General features: G+C 42.1%; 1 protein-coding gene across 2 annotated transcripts in view; it reads right to left on the bottom strand.

The window, feature by feature from the left end:
• Positions 1 to 25688, bottom strand: part of kiaa1549la (KIAA1549-like a) — a 50519-nt gene that overhangs the window by 23511 nt on the left and 1320 nt on the right. For both annotated transcript variants that reach the window (XM_028957319.1, XM_028957320.1), the window contains exons 2-11: positions 10774 to 11103; positions 9161 to 9760; positions 8878 to 8993; positions 8075 to 8297; positions 7844 to 7977; positions 7552 to 7720; positions 5853 to 5912; positions 5355 to 5506; positions 3764 to 3935; positions 3157 to 3317 (exon numbers count right to left, since the gene is read on the bottom strand). In XM_028957319.1, coding sequence (XP_028813152.1) covers positions 3157 to 3317; positions 3764 to 3935; positions 5355 to 5506; positions 5853 to 5912; positions 7552 to 7720; positions 7844 to 7977; positions 8075 to 8297; positions 8878 to 8993; positions 9161 to 9760; positions 10774 to 11103 — 2117 coding nt within the window. The remainder of the gene's footprint in view (positions 1 to 3156; positions 3318 to 3763; positions 3936 to 5354; positions 5507 to 5852; positions 5913 to 7551; positions 7721 to 7843; positions 7978 to 8074; positions 8298 to 8877; positions 8994 to 9160; positions 9761 to 10773; positions 11104 to 25688) is intronic.

Below are 25688 nucleotides of genomic sequence, written 5' to 3'. Positions count from 1 at the left end.
GATTGTCAGGACCCATTGTGAATAAGGTCCTTTTCTTTTTTAATCTGTACATTTAAACATTTATTGTACCTTTTTATTTCCTACAATAAATCCCAAAACTAGATCATCTAAACCAACAATCAGGAATCAAAATTTGATTTTTTAGTGTCCTAGCTGGCACCCTGGTTTGCACTGTCTATTGTTAAATGTTTGCCTTGGGTGGGAATATGTGTTAATCTTGCACATATTCTCTGATGATTCTTTTTTCAGTCAATACAATTACATTTTCATATTTTAATCAATTTACTTCCTACTAAAAAACACAGATGCTGTGAAATAGTTGATGCAATATCAAAGCATCAATGCATCACAGTGGTCAGAGTTTGACCTCTGCGAGCTGTGAAGCATGGATGTGCGACCAATCGGTATCAAATCAGATACTGTTACCAATACAGTAACAGTATCGAAGCGAACTCTGAAATCAAGTTGATGATAGCATTGATTATAAGCGATTTAAATCAACCATATAGTCTTACAGGATCAGGAAGGTGGTGTGCTGGAGAAACATGTCAGGTGCTGTAATCTGCCTATGTTTAAGTTCATTAAATGAAATAATGAGATATATTTTTTATGTGGTGGGATCATGACGGTGGTGCACAGTCAACCATATCTGCTGTTTGATCTGAAAGCAGAAAGGCAAACTCCACAGGGCCTGCCGCGTTCTGCCAGAAATCAGCTTTGTTCAGTCCCTCTTGCTCTTTATTTTGACTGCTGTAGCATGCTGAACTAAGGTTGAAACTTTCTTGCATAGAAAATATTTAAGGCAACTGGCTGCGAAACATTTTTAATTTCTCTCAACTTAAGGAAGCGGCCCCATAATCAGAAGGTTGCCGGTTCGAATCCCTCCAAGGTGTCACTGAGCAAAGCACCGTCCCCACACTGCTCCCCGGGCACCTGTCATGGCTGCTCACTGCTCACGGGGTGATTGTTAAATACAGAGGACACATTGCATTGTGTGCGCCGTGTGCTGGGCTGCAGTGTATCAGACTTAATTTCCTAAGTTAAATTGAGAGAACGTAAAAGTTTTGTAGCTGGTTGCCTTCAATTTGAAGGTTTTTTTACAGTGCGGCTCATAGCTACATAATGATTCATCCTTGAAGAAGGAGTAGCTCATCTTGTACATTTTCGCTCAGCTTCTGTCCTAAAGGGACTCCTCCTAATTTTTGTGTATCTGTATGTGGGCTCACCTGTGATGTGGATTGGTTGTGCATGGGATTGGTTCATGATCAGAAATACAGTGGGGATAATAAGAATTTGACACATCAGCATTTTTATCAGTAAGGGGTTTTCTAAGTGGGATATTGACACAAAATTTCCACCAAATGTTGCCCTCAAGCCAAACATTGAATTCATACAAAGAAATCAGAACATTTCAGAATACAAGTTGAGTCATAATAAATAAAGTGAAATGACATACTTAATAAGTATTAAACACACTTTATTTAATACTTCGTAGAAAAGCCTTTGTTGGTGATTACAGCTTCTAGACGCCTCTTGTATGGAGAGACCAGTCGTCTGCATTGCTCAGGAGAGATTCTGGCCCATTCTTCCACACAAACGGTCTTTAAATCTTGAAGGTTCCTTGGGCCTCTTTTATGAACTTTGATCTTCAGTTCTCTCCATAGATTTTCTATGGGATTTAGGTCAGGTGATTGACTGGGCCATTCAAGCAACTTGATTTTCTTTCTTTGAAACCACTTTATTGTTTCCTTGGCCCTGTGTTTGGGTTCATTGTCTTGCTGAAATGTCCACCCTCTTTTCATTTTCAGCTTTCTGGTAGATGGCAGCAGATTTTTATCCAGAATGTCCCGGTACATCTCTCCATTCATCCCGCCTTCAACAATATGAAGTCTGCCAGTACCCCTTGCTGAAAAGCAGCCCTAAACCATGATGCCTCCACCCCCAAACTTAACTGTTGGTATGGTGATCTTGGGGTGGTGGGCAGTGCCATCCGATCATACTATAATCTCCCAGAAATCCACAGGCTTCTCCAAATGCTGTTTTGCAAACGTTAACAGAGCCTCAATATGCTTTTTGTTCAGCAACGGAGTCTTGCGTGGTGAGCGTGCATGGATGCCATGGCGGTTCAGTGCACTGCTTATAATTTCTTTGAAACAACAGTACCTGCTGATGCAAGGTCTGCCTGAAGTTCTACCCGAGTGGTTCTTGGCGCTTGGAGAACTCTCCTGATTATTCTTTGGACTCCTTGGAAAGGGATCTTACGTGGACCACCTGATCGTGGCCGGTTTATGGTGAACTGATACTCTTTCCATTTGGTCCCCCACAGTGCTCACAGGAACATTCAGCATTCTGGAAATGCGCCTATAACCAATCCCATCAGAATGCTTTTCAACGATAAGGATACGAAGATCTTGGGGGAGTTCTTTGCTTTTACCCATCATGAAGTCTTTCCTGTGTGCCTGCTAGGTAATGAGAAGTCTTTATAGGCCATCAATTAGGACTAAAGCATCTGATACCAGTTAGTACTGAAAGGGGGCACGGTTTCTCTCTCTATACTGACAGATTTCAGGTGATCTCCTGGCTTTCTATGCCATTTTGCACCTTGTTTTTAACGTGTTTAATACTTATTCCTGGTGTCATTTCACTTTATTTATTAAATGTTCTGATTTCTTTGTATGAATTCAATATTTGGCTTGAGGGCAACATCTGGTGGAAATTTTGTGTCAATATCCCACTTAGAAATCCCCTTACTGATAAAAATGCTGATGTGTCAAATTCTTATTATCCCCACTGTATGTCAGACTATTTCAATCCTTTTCCAACTGATCGGTGCGCATCCCTATAACTACATGAAACAAGGCAAGGCAGCAACTTTCTACACCTTCTGACAGGTCCTGAGTTCTACCCTAATCAATACATAACTGAAATACCAATCACCGATGAGTTTATCTTTCCGATATACAGCACTGACAGTGGAAATCAAAGAAATTTACTACATATGTCATAATCTCTCAATCTCTTCTAATGTATAAATTAAGTTTTGGTCAGCAAGTACTTAAGGGCAACAATAACCACCGATAGAATTTTGACTCCAGTAGTTCGATTTGACTGTTCCACTTTACAAGGTTTGTTAATAAGAGGATTCCATATGCCTACCTTGGTTCTTGGGTGGAAAGACCGAAAGGCGCTGGTCTTGAAGACAGACCTGTTCTTCCTGCACACAATGGCGATGGCCATTACAACAATCACCATCACTAGAGATACAGGCGTAAGCACTGCCAAAATCCACATGTTGCTGGGCACACTTTTAACCACGGCTGTCAAGAAACCAGAGAACACATAGCACACAGATAAGGCTCCATGCTATCACATAAGACAGCTTCAAACCAGAATTAAATTAGCAAATTGTTCTCCCTTGACTTAAAACTGGGGTCACAAGCCACTTCACTCCTCTCATGCTCATCTCGGGCTAGTTCGCTCATTTTGGATTCAAAGCCCTGCTTTTGTGTTCATGGTTATCAGGAAGATTAAGCTCCCAGACTGCTGGGTTCGTTCTGAAGCAATGAGCATTTAACTCAAAAAGACCAGAGCATTTTCTCAGCCCTCAGAGATTTGACTTGAGTCCAGAGTTTCCACAGCTGATTCAGTGAGGGGGTGTAGAGGTTTGCTATAGCACCAGGGGGCCTGTTAATCACAGCATGAATAAGGAGGACATATCTAACTAGAGCCCTGCAAAAGGATGATTTGTGAGAGAAAGACGAACGTTCTGCCTGCAGCTGGACGAAATAGCCCAAACTGAGCGCCATGGTCTGGGAGTCCACTGTGTTCAGGGTCTTGGCTGCTGAAGTGCCAACAATGGGAGCACCATCCTGCTGGATGTAGTAGGTCATTTTAGCTGGGTTCTTTGGACCTGGGAGTCGGCGTATGTTGACCATCTAAAACAAGATGAAGGCAATAGTCAGTTCTTATATAAAACATACAGAATGCACTAATAACATGATTCATTGAAACCAGTTAAATAGGATTTATCACGGCCAAGCAAGACTGGAGGAATTTTATTTTAGAACAGAAAGTGTATGTTCTATACAGTGTTAATCAGACATGTACAGTGCATCCGAAAACTATTCACAGCACATCACTTTTTTCACATTTTCTAATGTTACATCTTTATTCCAAAATGGATTTATTTTTCCCCTCAGAACTCTACACACAACGCCCAATAATGACAACATGAAAAAAGCTTCAAACCTATTCTCACTCAAATGGTTCCAGCTAAGACCGCCTTTAAATGTTGGCTCATGGTTGTGGGGATTAAGGATATTAGCAGAGGTTGATGTAGGGCAGATGAGAATCCATAGCCCTTCTGACTGGACCATGTACAGTGGAGAAATGATCAGTCTATAATTTCAATGGTTTATTAGAGACATACATGCATTTCAAAATAGTTATATTAAATTTCATAAATGAATTTGCATTTTTCATCTTTGATCCCTTTGCACAACGTGCTTTAGTACTTGGTACTAAACAGAGTCTGACAGAGGTTACTTATTTCATTCATGAAAATGCAAATGAATTTATAACTTGAAATGCATTATTTTGGATTTTATGGGTATGAGTAGCTTGCATGTTTTGGGAGGAACCATGAATGCTGAAAAGAATATAAAAGGGTTTTAGAGCAACATATGCTCCCCTCCAGATGATGTCTATTTTGGGGAAGACCTTGTGTATTTCAGTAGGACAATGCAAAACCACATCCTACAGTTTTTACAGCAGCATGACTTCATCAGAGAAGAGTCCTGGTGCTAGATGATCCTGCCTGCAGTCTAGATATGTCACCAATATAGAACATTTAGCACATCATTAAACAAACAATATGTGAAAGACAACCACAAACTCTGGTTGTCTTGGGACCAGAATGGGACCAATTCCAACACCAAAACTCCAAAAATGAATTAGAAGAGGAGATGCTATACCATGGTAAACATGTCACTGGCCCTAACTTTTGAGACCTGTAGCAAATTTGTAATACAGTGCATAAAACTGTAACACAACATTTGTTGTGTTATATGTATTCTGTTGTGAATAAAATATTGGCTTGTGTATTTTGTATTTTATTGAGATTTAAAGAACGCCCCAACTTTTCAGCAATTTGGAAGATCTCAACTTGCATGCAACCCTTTATGTGCCTTAACTCTAGATTTTCAATATTGCATAAATGTATTGTTATATTTCGATAATACTGAAAACTATACAACATGGTGGAATTTATGTTGTTGAGATGTTTGTGCTACTAGCAGAATATGTTCATTTATGTCATATGATTTGAATGTGATGAGGCTGTATGAATACTCTACCTGCACAGTGTATCCTCCCACAGTTGTGGCTCTCCGGTAACGCAGGCCGTGGCGGCTGGCGACCAGGAATAACTCAGCCAATCGCTGCTCCATTAAACTGGAAAAGCTCTGATAACTTGCCTCCAGAGATGAGCTGTCAACATCCTGAATTACTAAAGAGCAAAAAGGAGGAAGAAGACTGCAATGAAGACAAGTGTCACAGCAATGGTGGTGGGGGGCAGAGTGTGAGGGACCAAATAGGAACCCTGGATATCCATCTTAAGTTACAAAAACTGCAACAGTCGTTGCTTTTCCCTTTTCACTGTAACAGTGATCTAAAAGGAGGGACCTACAAGCCATGTACAAGCCACCTTGACAGACACTCCCACTCCAGACCCTGATATGATGTGATCTCTCTGAAGGAGTTGTCAAGGGCTGCTGAATTATATATCAATACATTTTACATGGTAGGGGAAATGTGTGCATGGAATATATAATATCATTCAGCAGCTTACTTACCTGTAATTACCCAGTAGTCTCTGGTTGCTACAGATGTGTTGAGGTTGTGGTACTCAAGTGCTGACAAAAAAAAGTGGTGAGATTGAACTTTTGAGAACCATTTCAATGACTTTTTCCACATTCCTACAAAACAGATTTGTCTCAACATTGTCTCAAAATCTCAAAATGTTACTTTTATTCTTTAGCTACAGTCCCTGACAAAGGTCTTGTCGCTGTAGAAACACCTGCTATTAACCTGACTTTTAATTAAACAATTGCCGTTAAAAATAGTTCATATTAAAGCTAAAACCCTACAAATGATGTTTAATGCATTGAAATAAATTAGTTTCACTGAAAAAAGATTTATCATTTAATCAAGACAGAAAGGTCACATTTTGGCAAGACAAAAGTTGTCACCTATACAGAAATTGAACAAATTTACTGCAAACACAAAAGTATGACAGAAAATGAAGTAGTGGTGCTGTGAGATCCAAATTTAATATCTTGTATGACTTCCATGAGCGTGAAGGACTGTAGCCATGCGTTTTGGCAAGGATTCATACAATTTATTGAAGAAGTCATCAGGAACAAAGAAAGCAGTCTTGCATGCCTCCCAGAGTTCATCAGTATTCTTTCTTCCACGCTTCCTCTTTCATCCTACCCCACACATGCTCAATGATGTTCATGTCTGGTGACTGGGCTGGCCAATCCTGGAGCACCTTGATCTTCTTCACCTTGATCTTCTTTGATGTGGAGATGGAAGTATGTGATGGAGCACCATCCTGCTGCAGAATTTGGCCTCTTATGGTTGGGAATATAAAAGGTAGATAAGATTTCTTGGTATTTCAGACTATTGATGTTGCCTTCCACCCTGCAGATCTCTCGCACACCCCCATACTGGATGTAACCCCAGACCATGATTTTTCCACCACCAAACTTCACTGTTTTCTGGGTGAATCTCGGATCCATGCGGGCTCCAGTAGGCCTCCTGCAATATTTTTGTGGCGACTGTGGTGTAATTCAACAGAAGATTAATCTGAAAAATCCACCTTCTGCCACTTTTCCAGCGTTCATCCATTTAGCAGGCTGTGGGCCTTGGCAAATGGTTTTTCAATTGTCTTTTGTTTAGTGCTGGTTTCTGGCCACTGATTCAACCATGGAGGCCATTTCCAGACAGAATATGACGAAACTGTTCTGGTTGACACAGGACTTCAGGTGACCAGGTCTCGTGGAGCTCTGCTGCAGTGGAAAATGGGCTGGCCTTGGATTTTTTGAGCCAACAAACATCAGATTCACTTTCATTTGACATATTCACTTTCATTTGTTTCATCATCTCAATGAAACAAAAATATTGCCATCCTCCGCTTGCATCAAAGCTTTATTCCAGCCACATTCTCACAATTTGATATGAAATAAATGGGATATTTAACAGTCTGCCAAAGAGTGTGGTCATGACTGAGCTCATACAGTATGACATGCTATCAACTGAGGCAAGTCTATGGGCTGATATTTCTGCCAGTAGAGCTGAAATTGAATTGTTTAAGATGAATCTGAAAAATCCATGAGGTACAACAAAACATTATGCTACACATAACTATGGCACTGTTATTATATTGCATCATAACACAATATGTGCACTACTACGATTTATGTAAAATGGAACAATTATTAATACCTAATGTCAGTAAGAACCAAAAAAAAGTACGTAAAGCAAACTTACGCTCAGCAATGATGAGAGGAGGAAAATACAGGAAGTAGCCCACAAGCTCAGCGCTCAGCTGGTTCAGGAGCATACTAGAAATTGTTCCATTAAGAACCGAGCTTCCATTACGGACCACATAGACGATGGAAACGCTAGGAGTACCCAATACCTGGTATGTGTTGAGTATCTGAAGTGGTAAGACAAGAAGTTGGCATGACTTTTCAAAAGACCTTCATTTCTTATCTTGACAACTAATGGCAAGATTCGTAATTACATGATTAAGTGCTTAAAAGGTTCATTTTATTTTTACCTCCACAGTGAGTGTGCCGTAGGTGTTCTCCACTTTCTCTTGGGCTTCAATGAACACATTCTCCAAACGTTGCTCCATCATTTGTCTGAAGCCACAGGACATAATGTTGTCTGTTGGACTAACAAACCTGAGAACTAATACAAAGACAAAATGCCTCTTATTTGAAAAAAAATAACACATTTGATTGCATCACAATTTTCAAACTGTATTTGGGCACTGAAGAACCTTTACCAGTCTTCAGCTGCAGGTGGATACCCAAGCTTTCCATCCAGGGAGCTACAGGAATGGGTACAGCCTCCACCTCGGGAACATATTGCCGGAAATCCGATAGCAATTTGTCTAATCCATAGGCGTTCAGTGCCTCCAAAACCACGGAGGTCATGTACACAGTCTTCCCAGCTGCTACGTAGTACCCTAGCGTCACGTTTGAGGGGTTGCACACGTCTCTCTCCACCTAGGGGGGAAATGGAAAAGTTTGCAAGAATGCTAATATCAGAGCCTTGATCTAGGGGCACGAGTTGCTGTAGAGTCACAGAGAGTGAACAGCGGAGCTTGGGAGAGACTGGGTCTACCACCGCATAGCTGTAGTTGAACGCAGCAGGCTGGAGAAGAGTCAGACAGAAGTAGTCAGGGTGAAGGACTGGGGTTGGGGGCAATCTGTCAGTAAATCAGAAACAGGAACGGCTTGAGATGAAACATCTTTATACACAACCCTGACTTCAGGTTCTTCTGCTTCCGATCCATCGTCCCTGTGGGCATCTGTTTACCAAATGTGCTCATTTTACCAAAATATTGAAGTTTAAATAATGATTCTTCATGTCTAAAAAAACTGCTGTTTCAGCAGAATCAGACCAGAGGTAGGGTCTGCAACTACTGCACAGTCCCCTGCTGACCACCTCTAACAGTAGTCAGTAGAAGAATATCATCACAGTGACTCCTGGCAATAGTACTATTTTTTTTAAAACTAAAGCCAACTTATTAGGTGTCCCTGCACCACTGCAGACTTTCCCAGCCAAACCTGAACACATGCTAACCTGTGCATGGATGGTACTGTCATTGAAAGCCCTCTGCAGCGCTTGAGAGAGTCCTCTGGACAGGTTGAGTTTCATCAGGCGCTCCAGCTTGTTTCTCTTCATTTGAATGGACAAAACTAAAGAGTTGGAGAAGACAAGGTCGGGCATATTAGACTTGGTTTAAAACCTGCTGAGAAGAATTACATAACCTGTTTAAATCAGTATTCCATTTTTTCTTTGGCTTCTGAAAGTAAGTAGATTTTACCAGCACTGCACTGTGCAGAAAGCAGACGCTTCTCCATACCTGTTTTAATCAGCATCCTCTCTGTGACGTTGCATGGCATTTGTACAGTGGCTGAGGTAACGGTGCTGACTTCAGTGTTGGTGGCTCTAGAGGTAGGTCCATGGGTTGGTTGAGTGGGGGCTGTTGTAGTCGTGGTTGGATCAGGTGTTGTGGTAGAGGCAGTGGTCGAAGCTGAGGTGGATGTTGATGATGGTGGCTTGGTTGTGGGGACAGTTGGTGTCTGTGTTGTCTTTGTTGCTTGCTTTGTTGAGGGCAAAGGTTCTATTGTTCTTATGGACGTTTCTGTGAAAGTGACGGTTGTTGTAGTCACTGTCAGGGGTGTTACGGTAGTGGTGGTTACGGTGGTGAGCTGGAGACTGTCACTGGTCACAGTGTTGGGGCTGGTTTCAGATGCAGGGGTGGTGGAGGAAATTATATTAGCTCTGTCAGGCATGGCAGAGTTATTTTGAGGGTCTGGAGTGAGGGAGTCCACCACACTTTTCTGAAGAGAGGGATCCATGTCCTGCTCAACGAGGGAGGACAAGGCTGTGGGCAGGTCAGGATTTTGAGGGACACCACTGACCGGTTCCTCTACAATGTGACCAGACGGAACTCCTAAATCTACATAAAAAAAAGGACAATGTCCAATTAGTGTTACATAGACACCACACCCACAAACACAGAAAAGGAGGATGTTACAGGAGGGAGTTTATATCATTACAAAGCAGTGTATGTGAGAACTGTCAGTCATGCTATTTTTAAACTTTGCATATACAAACGTAATTAATGCTCTAATCTGACAACGCTGCTCTGGACACAATGATATTTCTCGAATCAACAGAGAAATGTTGGCTGATGAGACCGTTTTTAGAGTCCATACAGTCAGAGATTGTTCCCTGTCCTTCAGGAATAATCTACTCTTGTGATCAACAGCATACATGAGTGAATGGATAAAAAATAAATATAAAGATTAGATTTGGGGTTGGTAGTAGCCTAGCAGGTAACATATTTGCCCTCTGAGCCAAAAGACCACAAAGCCACAGGCTAATACAGTGGTGGCCTAGGGGGTAAGGAAGTGGACTCGTAATCAAAGGGTTGCGGGTTCATATCCCAAACCACCAAGGTCCCCTTTATCAAGGTACCGCCCCAACAACCTTTCATGGCTGCCCAATGCTCACCAAGGGTGATTGGTTAAATGCAGAGGACACATTTCATTATGTGCACCATGTGTTGCTTCACTGACACATATTGTTATTTGCAATCTGCACATTTCGACTCATTATTTAATCTGTATGTTTATTTTGTTCATGGTTTACTTATATAAATAGATAAATATCACATACTCTACCTGTGTATTAGGACAACTGATGTGACTATAAAAGTGGTTTGACTTGGATTCTTTTACCAGACGACTATACAACCTGGGTGAAAACTCTATTCTAACTCATTTGGAGCCTGGATTTGATGCCATGGTGCAAACCACCATGACACTGTGTTGCCCAGGCAAAAGGTCAACAAAAGTTATAGTTCATTACATAGATGGGATGATGAAAATTTTTGACATCTTGGAAAAAAATGACAATGAATAAGCAAGAGGACGAAAGTCTGATGTCTGAATGAACCTGCAACGTTACCTGAGCTGGTGACAGAAACACTGTCCCCCTTGAGGGCCGTGTATGAAGCGTCTGTGTTTCTGGCTAGATCCTCCGAGGGCCTTTGACTAGTTTGATTGTCACTGTTGCTGTCAGAAGATGGTGTCAGCTCCACCAACGTCTGGGGCTCTACATCAGTGCTGGCCAATAGAGTGAGGACGGAAGAGAAGACAGCCTGCTCTCGGTTGCGTTCTCCTGGCCAAGCCACATCTGTAGCCACGACTTCTTCCATCGGTGGCAGACTGGCTGAGACGCCCAAGGATGCAGCTGGACCCTGTGGCAGTGGCAAGTGTTCGGATGAATTTGCCTCATCTGAGAAAGTGAGAGAGCAGTGGGCATTTAGCAATGGGGAATTCTTTTTCAGCATGCATGCAGGAGGAATCAGGGAACAAGCCCTACTACTTTACAGAATATCCAGAAACACTTTTTGTAACCCGTGATGGTCTGGATCCCCTGCCACATTTTGTTATGTTACAGTCTTATTTCAATTTTTTTTCCTCAAAATTCGACACACAACAGCCTATTATGACTACATGAAAAAAGTTTACTTGAGGTTTTGGCAAATGTATTAAAATTAAAAAAGAGAAACCACATGTACATAAGTATTCGCAACCTTTGGCATCAAGTCTTTATCAATATGATGCCACAAGTTTGGCACACCTGTCCTTGGCCAGTTTGGCCCATTCCTCATTTGCAGCACCTCTCAAGCTCCATCAGGTTGGATGGGAAGCGTCGGTGAAGCCATTTTAAATTAGATGTTCAATCAGATTCAAGTCTGGGCTCCGACTGGGCCACTCAATTCATTGAGTTCTCCTGAAGCCACTCCTTTGATATCTTGGCTGTGTTCTTAGGGTCGTTGTCCTGCTGAAAGATAAACAGTCACCCCAGTCTGAGTTGAAGAGCGCTCTGGAGCAGGTTTTCATCCAGGATGTCTCTGTTGCTGCCGTCATCTTTCCCTCTATCCTGACTAGTCTCCCAGTTCCTGCAGATGATGCTTCCACCACCATGCTTCACTGTAGGGATATTGGCCTGGTGATGAGCACCGCCTGGTTTCCTCCAAACATGATCCCTGACATTCACACCAAAGAGTTCAATCTTTGTCCCGTCAGGCTAGAGAATTTCAGGTGCTTTTGGTGAACTCCAGACGGGCTGCCTTCAATTGAGTTCAATTTTGAGCTTCATGGCAAAGACTTTGGAACACTTATGTAGATGTGATCTCAGTTTTTAAAATGGTCGTAACATAATAAAATGTGGAGAAAGTGATGCGCTGAGAATACTTTCCGGATGCATGAAAACAGGACAGGAAATCAGCAAAAGGACTCGAGTAAATAGTAGAGCATTTCATGTTTTTGTTTAAGGTCAAGTGCAAAGGATAATTAATTGATATTGTTAATTAATGATCATTTTTAGGAATAATTAGTCCAGTGCAGATCCTTAACAGTGATTCTGCTGCAGTAATTCTTAAGGATTCATAAGGAAAATATAAATAATTCAGTCCATTCCATGAGAGTAGGAAGACATGGCTTTTTTTTTTACTTTATTTGTAGATGACTGAACTTAGCAGGGTGAGCATCCGCTTTCAGTTCTGTAGTGTGTGACCGAGCGGTCCCGAAAGCCTAATGACACGGGCCTTCTGAAAGCCACCTGCTCTGATGGCTGGTTGAAGCCAGCGAGAGAAGAAAGAGAGAAAGAGAGTGAGTGTAGGGACAGTTGGTTTCTTTTTGGTCTTGGAGACATTGAGAGTCAGGTTGTTGCTCCGGCACCAATCCACCAGATGTTTCATCTCCTCTCTGTAGGCAGACTGTGGATCTTTGACATCTCCCAGTCTGTGCAGTCAAAAGAGTCCTGGAGGGCGGATATGACCCGCTGGGGCCACGTTCTCACCTGTCTGATGGCTGGTCTGAACTGCTTGATGATGGGTCTGTAGGCTGGGATGAGAAGTATGGAGAAGTAGTCCGATTGTCCAAGGTGAAGGAGGGGTGTGGCCTTGTATGCATGATGGATGTTTGTGTTAATATGGTCTAACATGCTGTCCCCTCGTGTTGCAAAATGAATGTTCTGATTTGAAGTTTGCATTGTTGAAGTCTCCGCGATGATGAAGAAGCCGTCCGGGTAGACTGTCTGCAGCTTGCTGATGATGTTGTAGAGTTCACCAAGTGCACCACTGCTCACTCAGGGTGATGGGTTAAATGCAGAGGACAAATTTCACTGTGTGCACTGTGTTGCTGTGTATCACGTGTGACAATCACTTCACTTTCACTTCACTAGCTTTAGCATTATTGCTAGGGCTAGGTGGGATGTATGCAGCAGTGATGATCACAGCAATGATCTCTCTCTGGATGTAGAATGGTCTACATCTGACTGCTAAAGCCTCTACGAGCTCCGGACAGTGAAGAGACGTGTGTAGACACACAGGCCACCACAGCGCGCCTTAATCTCTGTCACCGCAGAAGCAGGTCAACGTGTCCAGCAGGATAGCAGAGTCCACGATACTATTATGCAGCCACATGTCTTATCTCTTCTTGGGAAGTTAGAAGTAGTATTAGGCAGTCCACTTAGCTCCAAAGAGCTCAGCTTTTAGCCTAGCATGGATCCCGGATGGTGTGGTCCGCCACTGCTGGTCTCTCAGTCAGGAACTCCAAGATCCAGTTGCAGAGGGAGGTGTTCAGGCCCAGCAGGCTCAGCTACTCTATGAACAGCATTTGTGCATATGAGTCCTTATTGTCCAGGTGGGTGAGGGTCACATGAAGGGTGGTGGCGATGGCATCGTCCCTGGAGCGGTTAGGACGATAGGCAAAATGCAGTGCGTCCAGGGTGGAAGCCAGCAGGGTCTTCATATGTTTCATGACCAACCTCTCAAAGCACTTCATCATGATGGGTGTAAGTGTAACAGGACAGTAGTCATTGAGACACAACACTGAAGACTTTTTTTGGCATGGGCACGAAGGTGGTGGCCTTGAGATACATGTTGGAATGACAGCGGTACTCTGTGAGATGTCTGTGAGAACATCTGCCAGCTGGTCTGCACATTCTCTTGAGCATCTTCCAGGGATGTTGTCTGGTCCAGCTGCAAAGTTATTGATTATTTTTATTGACAGACCCCTATACTTCCGCCTGTACCCTGGTAAAGCTTCACCATGCATCTATGGACTCCTGACAATTCACAAAGAAGGACCACCACTCAGACCTGCTGTAAGAAGGTTCACTTCAGTCTCATACAACATCTCCAAGCATCCAGCCACCATCCTTCCTCCTCTGTTGGAAACACCATTCATCACAATTCACAGAACTTTGTGCCATGGGTTCACCTGTGTCCCCCATTGTGGCCAGTCTACATGGAAGAGAGCAGAGCCCTGAGCTTTTTCCCAGGGATCACACCCAGCCACTTGTTCAGGTATGTGGATGATACCTGGATGATACCTTACACCACTGGGCAGAAAAGATTCTCACCAGAACAGAGGGAAAGGAGAAGGAATAAAACATAACATGGAGTCACTCAGAACATGTGGATAACCTTGCTGTGCTTTTCTGAACTCTAGGAAAAGATCTAATAAGAGCACCGCCGAAAAAGTGTTGTCATTCCAGGAAACACACTGAGACAGAAACTGGTCTACCCCAAGGACAAAACACACAGACACAAAGAGAGCAATGTAGTATATGCAGTCCAATGTAGTTAGGAATGAGCAAATCTATACATCTCTTCTTGGACAAATCATCAACTGTACGGTTTGTCAAAGTGACCACCAATTACCACCTTCAGGATTCCACAGGGTTTGTAACTGCTACTCCTACCAGTCAGTCAGACTTGAGAAAGACATCTGGAATGGAAGGGTGAAACATAGAAACAAGGAACCAAAATAGTCCAGTTGCCAGATTTAGATAATCATGACCACTGTCCTGGAAGTGGACTTTCTGCCCTCTGTTCTTAGCCATGTCACCCTTCTTAAAATTGGAGTCTCGAGCTTTGAGCAGCTCATCCAGAGCTTCTGGTTTGGTCTTGTTGTGATGGACTTGGAGTTTGCTGATGTAGATGTTGACTGATGTCGTGTGTGGATGTTGATGGTGTAGTTGCCGTTGGTTGCAGCCTCCTTGAACATTTACACAGTCAGTGCACAGTCTTGAAGAGCAGAAATGCTGGCCAGACGATGCTGGAATTAGCATAACAGTGATGTGTTCTGATTGTCCGAGATGGGGGCGGGGCTCCAGCCAGTACGTGTAGATTAGATCCAGCGCCTTAGTCCACATGTTGATGGAATTTAGCGAGTATGGTCTCTACAGTGACAACAGTCCATCAGGGCGTACATTCTGCAGATCACTAATAACTCCGGACAGCACACGGCGCTGGATGGAATGTACATTCCGAGAATGAATGTTCGGAATAAACTGGTGGGAAATTAAAAGGTCTTCAAATTACACCGGCGCTGCATTCCTGTCGGCACGCATCCAGCTGAATAACTCTGATGCCGAGCCACATCTCTGTTTATTGTCCAGTAAGATGGACGGGAGAGCCGGCCGTTCCCCATGCACCACTTGGGCACCGGTGCCTGGGGGGCTGCTCCGTGCAGCAGTCCGAGAGAGCCCAGTTCTTTCCGTAAGTCATCCTCTAGGTTTATTCCAGATGGTTTAATAGGATGACGAAGCTGGAGAAGTTTTTTGATTGTAGATGATCGTTTTCTCAGACGTCCATGTGTTTTTATGGCGCGCTAAAAGTACAAAAAAAAAAGTACAAAAAACACCATCTTGGGTCCAGAGAGGCTGCTGCAAGCTAAAGAGGAATGAGCCAAACTGGCCAAGGATGGGTGTGCCAATGTGGGCAGACAAGTGCAAGATGAGGTATATAAAAAATTGGTAGCACTGCATATCTTATAGAAAACATAAAAAATTGACCCACATCCAGGTCTGGACTAAACTAAAAAGTGTAATGAGAAGGTGCTGCATGAAAGAATGGGTTTTTGCTTGTCAAACATTTTGATATTTTGTTTTTAATGAAAATGATCTCAAATATTGCTGCTGTTATAGAAGTCATGTCCCCAACTTTGAGTGGAAGGTCCATCTTTTGGCACCTGCAAGTCAATTTTGGCAGATGCAAGTCAACCAAAAACATCTTGGGGACAGATGACGAGGGGGTACCGTGACCAGGCCAACTGAAAAGAAACCCTTGATGTTTCCACAAGGAGGATTTGTGTGGTGTTGCAATGAACTAATAGGACAGTTCTGCTTCCTGAGTCTATTCATTGATCCCATCTGCCTCAGTGTGAGGTCGTCATTATTGAAAAGCCTTGCAGTGTTACGGCTTGCTGCTGTTTCTCCATTTTTTTAAGGAAATGTAAAATAAAAGAATTTTGCTGGACTTTTGAGTGTTAGCGTGATTACAAGACCATGAACAAAACTGCCTATTCCCCCAAAGCACTTTATTTTGTAAAATCCCTTCCAACCTAATGCTTTGTGAAAAGTGCCAGGCTCCTCGTCCCATAAACATAAAAAAGTGCAAACTCTGGGTTTTCTTCTTTTCTACAGGATGGTACCTTATAGTTTTGACCCATTTAACATGCTGATGAAATGTCTGCAGAAACATTCCAAAGACTGTCCAGCCTCTATAAAGTCTATAGCCCACAGCTAAACCGTCCAATGGCCCAATCAATTCAGTTAAATGTTGTGATGTCCCAGGTGTCCAGTTAGATGAGGTATGAGCAAAGCTCCCAGGTAACCAAACAGCAGCAACTCAGCAGTGCAGAAGCTCGATATCAGGACAGCAGCTGCTGTGAAGCATAAGGCACAGCTGATGCACCAAAAGAACAAGGAAAGTAGACAAAACAACAGCCCCCATCATTTAGTGTTGATGCTCAAAGAACATCATCTGTATCTCTTAATTCTGTAAAAGGGACAATACATTTCCTGTCCAAAAAAAATATATAGTTATAAAAGTAAATAGGTAAGAGCGTCCAATTGGTTACTACATGGATGAGTTATTTACCCCAAACTGATTCAGAGAGTGGCTTCTCATTTCTTACACCACAATGACTGGACAGTGGTGGCCTAGCGGATAAGGACCCACTGAGCCCACTGAACAGCCAGGGTATGGACACTGAGGCTGTGAAAAATCAACTGGACTGGACTCACAACTCTGACGCGCTCTACAGAAAAGGGCAAAGCAGGCTGTTACTGCTGGGGAGGCTCAGGTCTTTTGGGGTGAAGACCTTTTATGACTCGGTGGCCTCAGCTATCTTTTATGGTGTGGTCTGCTGGGGTCAGGAAGAGACTGAACAGGTTGATCCGGAGGGCCAGCTCTGTTCTGGGATGCCCTCTGGACCCAGTGGAGGTGGTGAGTGACAGGAGAATGGTGGCTAAGCTGTTAACCTGTTGGACAACATCTCCCACCCCATGCAGGAGGCCCTGACAGCACTGAGCAGCTTCTTCAGTGGCAGGCTGCTGCACCCACGATGTGGGACGGAGAGGTTCAAAAGGTCTTTCCTGACAACCGCTGTCAGACTACGGCTGACTACACACATCCAGTACACCATCTCCATCTTATGTGCAATATGTGTATATCTACCCACCCTGCACATGTACACTTGCTTATAATCTATGTATACAGGCAAATGGAAATGTCGCCATATGGTTGTGGAGCCCACAGCCAAGCAGAAGAATTACAGCATTGAAAAGAGCATTAATTCACTGCAGTTATCACAGCATGCAGTGTTTGTTACTTCACTCATTTCTTCATTTTGAAACTCCTACCCAGCCCTGCCCTCTTACAATAGATTTCTATACAATATATTGAAGACCATAACAGAATTTAAATAATGTAAACTTAATATTAAATATAAAAATTCTGGTTAAAAACATGGTAATCGCTACAGGTAATTATAATTGTAAATATTTAACATGTTAATTTAATGCAATTGATTGATTAGTATGGAACTCAATGAGTTCAACATTAAATAAATAACTATGACAAATCAAATAAACAAATAAGAGAATGATATAAAAATAATCAACATAAAACTGTGAAATAATTGAACACATTTTGATATACTGCATAAAATATATTGCATACTTCTATATAAATATACTTCTTATTGTTAAATATTATTTCATAGTCATTTTATTTTGACCCAGCAACATTCAGGTCTTTTATTCCATACCGTCCTTTTTTCCCCCTTTTATTACAAAATGCCATTTTTCCCGACTGCTTTTTTTTTTTTTTTTTTTTTTTTTCCCCCCCATTATTCGACTTTTCAACAGAATAACTTTGTCAGTCAAGAGACAGGGCAGCACTAGTTGTGTGATTGGCTGCTCCTTTGCTCAGACATAAGCAATAGCACATGATGTATTGATTTATGTCTTCTGCTGCAATGCTTTCTCCTATGCAGTAGGCATGGGAATAAAGTTAGACGTGTAATAATGTTTGTGAAAGTCATGGCTGCAGGAGGAAAGTCAGTTTCTGAGTTACTCATCATCTGCCCTGGTCCTGATGGAGACTGACTCTTCACCAAGCAGTGGAACCCAGCAGATCGGCCCGAGCTCCTGTGGTTCTTTTTATTCCTTTTATCTTACATATAAACCAGTAATGTTTGGTACGTGGAATTGAGATGCTATATATAAATAGAGAGTGTGATGGGAACCTTCTGCTGAAAAGTCGCATTATGAAATAAATAGGCTGATTCTTGAAAAAGGATGTTTTGGAATTAAAACTGTTGAAATGAAATAAAAGGCCCATGAAAAAAAAAAAAAAAAAAATGTGTGTTGGTGGGTGTCTTGGGATGGGCAGCCATGACCTTGAGTAGAACTGAGCGGTTATGGAAAACGAGTGAGCAAGCATAGTGCAAATAACGAAACTGCATTTTGTTTACTTCCTGTGTAGGTCTATGACACAGATACTAAAATGATCCCACCCAGAAATAACGCCTACATAGGGATGGAGACAGACTGTGAAGGAGTTTTATGGCTGATTCAAATGTCAAATCTTTATTTTTAGATGGTGTCACGTGCTGCTGAGACGCACAAACGCAGGAGCAACGCACTTGTGCTGTGTCTGCAATGCACCTGTGTCTGGACATGTCTTTTTTTGAGTGTGAATCAGGTGTGAAGATAGTTAAATGCATGCAGTTCATGGCGTTTTTGGTCACAGCACCATTCAGCCCTTAAGTAGAATTTATAATAAAATGTCAGCAGAGTGCTTTTTAAAAAATTTATAATTACTTTAAATATGCATTATAGCAAGTGTTAGTTTACAGAATATTTTTAATTGATTGACAGCATTAATAAATAGGCTTTCTGTCTTTTATCGTGATTAATCTCATGTTTGACATTGTTAACTCGCACCTAAACATCCGTTTTTTAATACTCTTATCAACACAGGAGTAGACAAATATGTTTACATTTAAATCACGATTTCAATTTTAGCCCAATTTGTAGTGTTTCAAGTCACACGGTTCCCCGGTTCTGATCAGTCACGTGCGAATGCAGTGATATGCAGGCTACTGAACATGTTGAAATAATAGTGAGATTTAGTTGCACTAGTATTCGCCAGAATTAGGGGATTTCAATTTTATTTGTTTGCACTATTTAAATATGAATATTAGCTGCAATCACAAATGTCACTGCATTTCTCTCTCTTATGTTAGCTACCATGGCAAAATCAGCCCAAAAGGAAGTGAATGTTATAAGAGTTATAGAGTTAAACCACGGAAGGGTTTTTGTTACCATCAGCACTACTGTCACTATCTACACCATTGATCCACTTTCTTTCTTTTCCCCCCATACCATTGAGTACACCTTCTAAGCCCCCGTACGGGCACAATCCCAGATTGCAGCGTGTCTCAAGGAACAAGATTCAGAAACACTTTTGATGCACTTGACTCTGCATCTCTGGGGCAAGGCTGGTAATCACAACCCCATTAAAAGTGAATGAGCCTCACACTCCTCCAGCATCAACACACACTCTCTCTCTCTCTCTCTTCCAACCATTTCTACTCACGCCCAACTTCATCTGTCAGCCAAACTCTCTCATATAAGAGACTGCAAGGAACCTCAGCTCCTTAAAACTCTGGTTTTGGGATCAACCCCAGCCAGTAACAATTACAGGTATGATGTTCCATAATGAATTTAGTGACTGTCCCTCCCTCCCTGTGTGTGTTCCATGCAGAATTGTAGCTAATCAGCCCATCTATGGACTCCTCCGTCTCCTCACTGTGATTGGTGGCCTGGAGTAAAGTGGCTGTTTTTGACAGAAATGTGGGGAGAAAGGTGTGAAGCAGAGGTGAAGGAGAACAAAGAGCTGAACTACAAGCCTACCAACCAGAAGAGCCACAAGAGAGGTGAAGAAAGGAGGAGCTATATGCAGATTTACTAAAAATGTGGTCACTTTGAGATGAAATATAACTGAGAGGGAAGAAAAGAGCTGACTTGACTTAATCTACTCTGTCTCTCTCTCTCTCTCTCACACACACACACACACCCCTTTAGAAAAGCTCCTTCCTCGCCCTGGCTTATCATCCAGTGGACTGCCAACAGAGCACAATCCTAATGATGAACACCATCCACTGACAGCATTAATACATTAAACTTGATGCATGACCTGCATGTCACCACCTGATCCCATGACATCCCCTTTCCAGTTTACCTGAGCCTGGAATGCTTCCAGGTGCCACTTTATGAGCATACAGGGCATTTCATTATGCCCGCTAAGCCCTAGGTATTAATGTGGCAGAGGTCATAGATAATTCTGTGCTTTCCTTTACCAAACCAAAAACGCTATGTTAAATGTGCTCGTTGCCGTTCCAGTGAGACCAGACTAGGAAGACCCAATCCTCATCTGGCTCTCTCACTATTCTGTTACGTAATGAGCTCAGCCGAGCAGCAACGTTTGTAGGTATTTACCAGGACTTCACATGAAATCACGTACACAAAAGCATGATATAACAGAATACCCGGTTCACCACTTGAAGGTGGGTTTTACGTGCCTTTGAGAAGGATTGTAGGGGTACCACTAGACATCTTTAGATTGCGGTTTTGATTACGGCTCAAAGGGCTCAACGTCAGCACCATACATTTTGATAAAGCAGATTTCAGAATTTCCAGAGTGAAGCCAATTATTTTAAATTCTAGACAACTGTTAAATACCCTTCTAAATCCAGTTAACTTTGCAAATAAAATGAATGAGGACAGTTTTTCAATTGTCTAAAACCTTTAACAGGATATCAGGGAATTGGCATCATCATTATTGTTCTGTTACAAGCTGTAGAAGGTTCATCACCAGTATTTTTTATTGCCAAGCAACACACCTTTGGTTTAAGAGGATGAAGTCCTCCACATATCTATAGTAGATACAAACAAAAGGAAACTAGCAGAATATTTTCATCACGTAAATCTCTAAGTGCAGATATGTACATATCATTTAAATAATGGAAGACTAGAATTATGACTCCATTATGACCCCTGACACCTGGACCTGGCTGTGGGTGAAAAAAAAAGTGCAAGTAAATTGATACACAGCACAGCACACAGTGCAAATCATGAAATGTGTCTTCTGATTTTAACCCATCACCCTGAGTGAGCAGTGGGCAGCCATGACAGGGGACGGTGCTTTGCTCAGTGGCACCTCAGTGGCACCTTGGCGGATCGGGATTCGAACCGGCAACCTTCTGATTATGGAGCCGCTTCCTTAACCGCTAGGCCACCGCTGCCCCAGAAGTCACAAATGAAACACATGCGAAGCATGCGCTCTACCACTCTATCTGGCTCCTCCTCGGTTCATAGGCCTTGTATGTGGAACACGGGACACCTGACTGGCTTTTAAACAGCCATCTTGGAGCAGGGGGAAAACCACAATCTCCATAAAGAGCTTCACCTGAAGTGAGGCTAAATAAATGTGTTTTGCAGAGAGTCACTGATGCATGTGAAGTAGTGCATCCTGCTACTCACCTGGGAAATGAAATGTACAGTCACTCCAACTCAGTAATATTGACAGTGAGCTCATGCTGTGACCCAATGGGAAGGTGACTCTGGGAAATGTCATTTGGAGAACTAGGTGCCTGAAACAGTGAGGTAATTATTCACAGCATCTTGCTGTTCAGTAATGCTGAATTAAAGAATGACATCAACATGTCCTTTTTATTTAGTAATCATGTGCTCAAATGACAAATAACAAGCATTTGTATCTTGTAATCTTATCTACGAATCTTATTTCATCTGGGTGGCATTTCAACTTTTATTCATTAATATATCAACATCTGTTCAGGTATAAAGGTGGTGAACTATGATGTTGGTAGGTGTTTGACACAAACGCTACACCTGCGCTTATGGGACTGCTCAGGACTGTTTGCTGTGCTGCCTACTGCTGAACTAACTGGTGATATCTGCCATGTGCTGGATTGGAATAAATGGACATTTTGTATTTAACATCAAGATTCATTTAATTATGTAGATTATATAGGAACCAGAGAGTTTAGCATTACTACAATCACCCAGGCCACATCCTGCGTCAGGCACCTCAGAGTTATAATAATATATGAAACTTCTGTTTGACCTCGGTTTCTGGCTCGATTCAGAGTATTTTCTGTTGTGTTTTGGCCATTGCGTCCTTTAGTTTTATTTTTCATTAATCCTGATCAGGGCTGGTTCTAGACAGGCATATATCAGGGGGCATACAGAAATAGTGGTGACAGAGGTGAGAAATAGGTGAGTTGAGTGAAGTGTTTTGGTCATGTGACTGGATTGCACTTTGTCAGGCAGGCCAAGTAATATAAAAATTGTCAAACTAAAATCCCTGTGATTTCATCAGTATATGAAAGGAAAAACAGACACTGGTCCTCCAGTCGGCTCTATGCACAGGCTTAAATTGGTCTAGACTGAAACTGGGAGGAGAACAACGGACTGGTGTACAATATAATTATGGATATTATGATTTTCAGTGCATCGATATCGATGCATGATGATTTTTTTCCTTTTGAAAAAGGTTACAGGTTATCACTTTGAAAGAGAACAATACAAAGAGCATCTCAAGGCCTCTATTGTCAAGATTAAATTAAATAACATTTGTAATTGTAAAAAAGTTGATGTAACTGTAGACCTGATTTATAGAACAATAATTTTTTAATTGATTAATACCTTTCTATTAACATTATCAAGTAATAATAAAATGATGGTAAACAGTTGCATGTCAAAACCTTTATTCAAATATATATAGTGAACAGCAATACTGAGCGTAAAAAAAATCCAACCCTCTTAGTTCAAAACAGACTTTTTTACAGAATAAAAAAAAAAAAAACATTTCCACTGAATTAAACTAAACTTCCCAGTTCAAGTGAGCCTGATGGGACGTGTGGACACTTTAAAACGGCTGGTTCAGACGTCCATGGCGTCAGGTGAGCGCGGACTGAGCACAGATCGTTTTTCTGCCGATTGGAGGAAATTGTAAAGCCGTGGGGCTCAGCGGGGAAAATTATGTTTTTTATGATATAATCGATTATGTGCAGCACTGTATCAATGCAACTCCTGCCTGTGTCCTGGGATGGGCTTCTGCAGCCATGATTGAGTAGGACTATGTGGTTATGGAAAGTGAGTGAGTGAGTGAGTGAGTGATTTCTCCTCATCTTCCAGGGACCTGTTGCGAATGGTTGTAACATCACAGCCATAGACACACAACTGCAAATGACCTTTAGCCAGCTGTTTCAACCGATCAGGACGGGCAACACTAAAGTCACAATCTCTTAAAGGCAGCCTAGAATGCAAAAAAAGAAAGCGTTTATTACTTGGTTGCACACAAACCTGATAAGTGGATTTCTCAGATGAAACAAAACAAGGGACCAATAAAATCCTATTTAATAGCTATAAAGCTTTAAGGGATTCAGGTCAAATATCTCAAATGAAAATGGTGCATCTTGCAGAGGATTTCTGATGTATTTAGATTGGCTGAAGGCCTTCCAAACACTCCTACCACATGACATCAGGATGGAAGGTACATGTTAATGTCTGCCCTAATAACTATGAAATCTATAGCAGAACTGGAAAACACAGAGACCTACATGTTCATTCCGTGCACTGCATCCAATCTGCCACCCGCGATGTGTTAAAAATGAAATGAATATCTCCTGTCTGTGTCTGGTGCCCTAGCACTGAATAATCAGCTTTCACATTTGCAGTCACTCTAATGGATAAAAGATCATGACACGTACACTGAAGCTCTCAAGCAAACCCAGAAACAAGCCTCTGTTTTACCTCAGTAAAACCTATAAAAAACCCGTCAAGGCAAAACTGTTCATTGTACTGCTGGCAGAGGAGATCCGTTTAAAAACGGGAAGAATCTGGACACAGTGAATAGTGAAAATGGTGAAGCCAAGATATATTCAACATGCAGTTTACAATATGTCCTTTGTGACAATTAATAGTAGTAATATTAATAGAGTATAGTAAATAAGTAATGTGGTAAAATAAACTGTTCACAATAATCACTTCAAAAATATTTAACTGAGAAAAATCACATGTACAGCCTTCGCCATAAAGCTTAGATGCCTCCTAGTACCCCTGATCACCCATGAGATGTTTCTACAGCTTAATTGGAGTCCAGATTTGGACCTGATCTGGTAACACACCTTCTGTATAAGGTCCCGCAGCTTATCGTTCACGTCAGAGCACAAACCAAGCATGAAGTCAAAGGAATTGTCTGTAGACCTCCAAGACAGGATTGTCTCCAGGCACAAATCTGGGGAAGGTTCCAGAAAAATGTCTGCTGCTTTGAGGGTCCAAGTGTGCACAGTGACCTTAATCATCCATAAGTGAAAGAAATTTAAAACAAGGAGGACTCTTCCTAGAAGTGATCGGCCACCTAATCTGAGTGATCGGGGAGAAGGACCTTAAGAAGGTGACCAAGAACCCAATGGTCACTCTGTCAGAGCTCCAGCAGTCCTTTGCGGACAGAGGAGAACCTAGGAGGACAACCATCTCTGCAGCAATCCACCAATCAGGCCTGTATGGTAGAGTGGCCAGATGGAAGCCACTCCTTAGTAAAAAGCCCACCTGGAGTTTGCCAAAAGTCACCTGAAGGACTCTCAGACCACGACAACCAAAATTCTCTGGTCTGATGAGACAAAGATTGAAGTCTTTGATGTGAATGCCAGGCGTCACGTTTGGAGGAAACCAGGCCAACCTGATGGAGCTTGAGAGGTGCTGCAAAGATGAATGGGCCAAAAAAGGTGCACTGAGTATTGAGCAAAAGCTGCGAATACTTATATACATGTGGTTTTTTTTTTTTTTTCTTTTTTCATTTTTAATAAATTTGCCAAAACCTCAAGTAAACTGCTGTGAGTAGAAAAATGAATCTGTTTTTGGAATAAACCTGCAACATAACAAAATGTGGAAGAACTGATGCGCCGTGAATATGCGCTTGTGTGGTCTAGACAACCAGCAGATGTTGACACATCTGAGCATTTTATTGAGTCTTGATTAAAAAATTGTGTTTTATTCAGAATCACCTTGTTCAAGCAAGTGTAGTTTTAAAAGGCATCTGTGCTTTTTCCTCCACACTCAATCAAAAACCCAGAGAGTTACCTGTTCATCATTACATTCAACAACAGTGGTTCTCCTCCAAAACACGAGCCGGTTTCCTAGTGGGAACTGTGTCACATGGTAGAGGAACCATGGAAGTAAAACGTCTTCATGGTTAAGGAGGTAAGAAATAATTCCCTCATTGGTTAAAGTCCCCAGCCACACAACTGAGATGATTTGTTTAATGCTGAAATGATGTACCCTGATTCCACCCCCATTCGTGACCTTCACGACTGAGCCATTCCACAATTCTGGCCTTTATCAAGCAGTTTGTGGTGACACCAGTTAATTATAAAACCATTTAGGGACAGTGGGAAGCATTTGTGGTTGAGGGACTGTGCTGGACCGCA

This window comes from Denticeps clupeoides, chromosome 17, assembly GCF_900700375.1.
Source record: "Denticeps clupeoides chromosome 17, fDenClu1.1, whole genome shotgun sequence".
Lineage (NCBI taxonomy): Eukaryota > Metazoa > Chordata > Actinopteri > Clupeiformes > Denticipitidae > Denticeps > Denticeps clupeoides.
Note: the sequence above shows the minus strand (reverse complement) of the source record. Positions and strands in the feature narration are given on the sequence as shown.